Source organism: Capsicum annuum, chromosome 1, assembly GCF_002878395.1.
Source record: "Capsicum annuum cultivar UCD-10X-F1 chromosome 1, UCD10Xv1.1, whole genome shotgun sequence".
NCBI classification, from domain to species: domain Eukaryota; kingdom Viridiplantae; phylum Streptophyta; class Magnoliopsida; order Solanales; family Solanaceae; genus Capsicum; species Capsicum annuum.
Window position 1 is genome coordinate 19,742,401 of NC_061111.1, and position 5,266 is coordinate 19,747,666.

The 5,266-nt window shown below is 36.9% G+C and overlaps 1 protein-coding gene across 1 annotated transcript; it reads left to right on the forward strand.

The window, feature by feature from the left end:
* Nucleotides 1-412: 412 nt before the first annotated feature.
* LOC107874052 lies at nucleotides 413-4,566 on the forward strand. Its single transcript, XM_047394917.1, has 2 exons — nucleotides 413-563; nucleotides 1,257-4,566. Exon 2 carries the CDS (start codon nucleotides 3,352-3,354, stop codon nucleotides 4,156-4,158), a length of 807 nt encoding a protein of 268 aa, XP_047250873.1. The 5' UTR covers nucleotides 413-563; nucleotides 1,257-3,351; the 3' UTR covers nucleotides 4,159-4,566.
* The last annotated feature ends 700 nt before the right edge of the window (nucleotides 4,567-5,266 follow it).

Consider the following 5,266-nt stretch of genomic DNA (forward strand, 5'->3'; position numbering starts at 1 on the left):
TCACTAAGAAAGCTCAAAATATAAAGAAATAAGCACATGAACTAATCGAATGGAGGTCGTCATTTATTATATATACATAAAAATAATTTCAAAAATACATATAGTTTTTCACCGAAGGGTTAATTCGAACCCTCCTGTGCCAAGCTAGGTTCGCCCCTAGCACGTACTTCAATCACGAACCATCATTATTCTTTAACTTCCTCTTTTACCAAGTTAAGAATAAAGTTACTTGAACAACAAAATTAGAAAATGCTAGGCGTAAGGGGTAAGTCAATTGACAAAAGAAAAAAAGAAACTTTTGCTATATCCTTTTCCCCAAATGACACACAAGAAATCTTTTCTTTATAATTGTAAGTTATAAGTGGTACCTAAATATCACCTAAAATTAAAGGACAAGTTGATTGAAGAGAGTAGTACCTAAATATCACCTAAAACTAAAGGACCACTTGCCCCTACCTATAAAACTACATTACATATTATTTAAATTCACTCAACTAATGATAATAGAATTTGTCTTACAACATGGGGTTATGTTCGCTTATACATATGAATATCTCATTTTTGTAAGTTTTCTACTTATATTATCAAATGTTTACGTTTTCTATTTAGCAGTCATCAATTATTTATTAAATCACATCTCGATTAGTATTTGATAGTGTGCGGTGTGCATTTTTTTTTCTATTTAAAATTGATGTTATATGTCACTCCACATGGATAATGATCAAATACACACTTGAAATATCACTTTTTTTTGCAGTTTTCTACCTAAACAATCAAGTGTTTGTATTTCCTACCTAAATGTCATCAACTATTTATTAAAACACAACTCGAAATTAATGAGCCAACTACCATGCATGTGAATAAAATTTTATGAGCAAACTAAATTAAGTTGTCACTGGCCTTTGACAATTGTATTCGAAACACTTGGCCTAATCAATTTCAAGATGTATTTTAGTAAATAGTTGATGATGGTCCAAATAGGAAACTAACAAAAAAATAATACTTTCATTGTGTTTTTTGGACCATTATCTTAAAAATTTAAAAGACCGCTTGCTCCTACCTACAAAACTACACATTTATATACTTATATTCACTCAATTAACGAAAATAGAATTTGCCTTACAAAATAAGGCTAAGTTCGCTTACAACTATAGATAAACCTTCATAACATAACTTGGAAATATAGAAAATTAACCTAACTGACATGATAGTGTAAAATACGTATACTATATTTAATATGTGTAACTTTACTTCAGCGAAGCCCTCACTCTTTAAAGCTATGGGCAACATTGCACCCCAGGTAAAATGGTGTATCTCCATATTAATGGCCAAGAAGTGGGAAGTTATGTATTGGACCAACTTGACATGACTAAATAAGGTAACATTTCATATATTTGAAATTGACAAATCATGAATGATCCTACCTCCAAAGTACAAACTGGGGATAGTTCGACATTTAGACACTTTCAAAACTTATTTTGGCATTTAGTCACAAGTCTTGAAAAATTAGGTGTTTAGACACATTTATGACATCATTCATTCTTTCATCCAAACCTACCACACAAGTTTTAAACTTTACACTTTAATCCCCTGCCTCATCCATTTAATATTTAATATTTCAGACCTTTTTATATATTTTCACCATTTTTTCATATTTCCTATTTTAATTTAGAAAATTATCCAAGAAGCCACCAATAGGAGCTCCCTTTTTCACCAATAATTTTCGATTCCGGCCACTTTTTTCGGCTACTTTTCCGACAAAAAATTGTTTATCACAACTGAAAATCTCCATTCTTCATCATTGCCTCCATTGTTGTTCCATCCTTTTTGAAAAAAAAAATTCCAATTTTTTTCACCATTTCTACTAGCTCGAAAAGCTTTCCAAATCTGCTCAATACCTCGTCATTAGATATATTTCAGTAGTTCAGAAGTCCTACACATACATTTTTCCATCCCAGAGCTAGGAGGGCAACAATTATATCGAAAATCAGTCAATTCGCATCTTTGTACGGACGTATTCATACCAGTGATCGACTAGTCATCGACCATCTATAGCCCTAAACATTGATCTATTATCAATTTGTGTGGTCTATTATGACAATAGCTGAGGTAGTTGCCGTGGATGGTATTTATATAGGTGCGTGGGAGGAGGGTCCCAACAGTTGGAGGTGGAAATCATCTACAAAGAAGACAGTGCCCATCTCGCTGCGTCGCAATGGATTGTATGACGACATGGTTCAAAGCGTAATTGAGAGTGGAGAATTAGAATGCGAGCCAAAGAACATTGATATTAGCTATGTAATGAATGGGCGGGGTAAAATACATCTCACGTTCATAAATAATGATCGACATGTGTCGTTATACATGTTGGATGTCGTTGCCGATGGTTCTAGGTCATTATTGAGAATAAATATCGTTTCGGAGTCTCCCACAATCCAGCCACCATAGCCGATAATCGACGAAGATGATTCATTTGAAGATGAGAGTTTGGATGTTAATCCAATGGATTCGGAAGATGATTCAATGGAATTGAAAGATCCAATTTTCTCTGAAGAAGGGGGAGAAGAGTGCGAATTGGGAGCACAAACCAACCACACCTTCTCCGACGGAACTACTTTTCAGGTAAATCAAACATTTAGCAGTAAAAAGGAGCTGAAATTGTTGTTGGACGTAGCAGCTGTGAGAAATTCTTTTGATTATGCTACGTTGTAGAGCTGCAGCAAATTCCTCAAGGTAAAATGTCTTTGTCCTAGCTGCGGGTGGATGTTACGGGCGAAGAAGTATGAATGCACAGACAGATTCGTCATCTATAAATACATCATCGATCATAGTTGCGACGTCGAATATGCCATCCACTGCCAAAGAAAAATCTCGTCTAAAGTCATTACATCTCTGTGTGTGAACATGTATCGTGAAGGAAAGGGTCCAGACACAACGAGATTCGGAGGATCGTTTCCAAGAACTTGAAAAGTAGACCAAGTTATTGGAAATGTTGGCTGGGGGGGGGTGATTGCCAAGAAAATGGTTCGAGGGACAGCGGACCACGGGTATTCCTGCCTGCCCATTTTTTCGAACATGATCGACGTTCTTAATATCGGCACTACCTATTCCATCATGGTGAACAAGGTCGATTGTAGGTTTACGTATTACTTTTTATCATTGGGTCCTTGCATTAAGGGATTCGCCCACATGAGGAAGATTATTGCAGTCGAAGACACTCATTTATACAGCAAGTACGAGGGCGTGTAGCTAAGCGCGGTTGCACAAGATACGGAGAACCATATTTATCCCATTGCCTTTTGCATCGTTGACAAGGAAAATAATGCATCTTGCACGTTCTTCTTTGAGAAAATGAAGTCTATTGTGGTCGATGGACCAGATTTGTGCTTTATCTCCGATAGGCACAAGAGCATCGCCAATGGCATCGCGAAGGCATACAACCATGCTCATCACGAGTACTGCATGAGGCACCTAGGTAAAAATCTTCGAGTAAATCACCACTGTGGAGAACACCTCTATCTATTCTACAATGCGGCAAAGGCATATTCTCTCGAGAAGTTTAGCTACCATTTTGTGGAATTCAAGAACTACTGTCCCGAGAAAGCCTTTTTCCTCGAGCATGATCTTAGTTTTGAGAAATGGAGCAGGGCATATTTCCGTGGCAACAGGTTTAATGTGATGACCACAAATATTGCTGAGTCGGTGAATGCTATATTGATTGTCGAAAGGGAGTACTTCGTGGCATCCATATTTAATTCGATTGCCAAGAGGTTTGTCGAAATATTCAGGGAGAGGCGTGCCTACATCCTTAAATGTAAGGATAACAAATTTGTTCCCGCCGCCAAAAAGATCTTAACAAATAATGTGAGTGAGGGCGACTCCTTCTATGTGAAGAATATAAGCGGGGATGAAAGGCAATACACTGTGTTCGGAAGTGGCTGTACGGCCAAAGTTGACCTACTGGAAAGGTCGTGTTCTTGCAGGAAGTTTGACCTGGTCAAAATATCATGCGATCACGCGATGGCCGCTTTGAGATCAAAGCACGGTGAAGATTATGGTTTGAGATTCTATGATTACTCTTCGCCCCTGTATAAAGTGGAAGAGTACCTCCTTGAGTATTTGGAATCAATTAATGTTGTCCCTTTGGAGTCTAAATGACGCATGCCACAAGAATTGCTAGATATGAACATTATTCCACCTCTCATGGTCACCAAGCTCGGAAGGAAGAAAAGAAAATGCGTTAAGGGCGTGGGCGAGACTTTCAAGTCAAAGAGGAGGAACAAGTGTTCACTGTGCAAGAGACCCGGACACAAAAGAACCACTTGTAACAACAACAAATCATAGTTAGTCTTATATGAATTTGTGTTTTTTTAAGTCATGGAAGTGTATGTATTTTGACAAACCTTTAGTTGTCTGATTAATGCTAGATTTATTGACTTAACTCTTTGTCTATTATCGACCTTTTTAAAGTATTGCATATATTGTGTGTCTGGTCAATTTCTTTTATTCTTTATTTAATAAATGGTATATTATCGATCTAAGTTACAGTCTATTAAAAATCCTAAATATTCAAAGGGACAGATGTGAACAGTTGAGCATTTATTACACCTCAAAAAAGCTGCTGCACGTCCAATCACACGTTGCGTCGATTAGGTATACGCTATCTCTCTTCGATTTCTACTATTCAAATGTCTACCAACGAAAGGGCGGGAAGACCAAAGGGTTCTATTTTGGATTATATAAATACCCATCTACTGCACCCAAAATTCATCTTCATCACCTCAAAATCAAATTAAATCGACAAGATGCCAAGCATTTCTTTGAGACCCAGAAGGAGGATTAACCGTAACTGCGACCTTCTCCTCCTCCGTAACGACTTCAATCACCTCTTCTTTGGATTGGAGCAAGATCGGGAGTATGTCCACCGCGAACTCCGGCGTATTATTCATTTTTTATGAACGATTATGGAGCTGCTCAACATAGAGCCGGAGGAGATGATCACCCCTCTACCATCCCCTTAGTTTTAAGTTTTTTTATTTCTATTTTTTTGTTTGTTTTAAGTTCATTGCAAGAGAAGCTTTCATGGTTAGGAATGTTAGATGAAAGCTTCTTCATTTTGCTTTATTTTTGCTGTAAATATGGTTCTGCACTATCATTGCAACAAATTATCAATGAAATATGTTTGTTTGCCTACATTCGTGTAAATTTAAATTTTGCAATTTTGTTCTGGTTTAGTATTTTATAATTTCTAATGTTAGAAGATGAA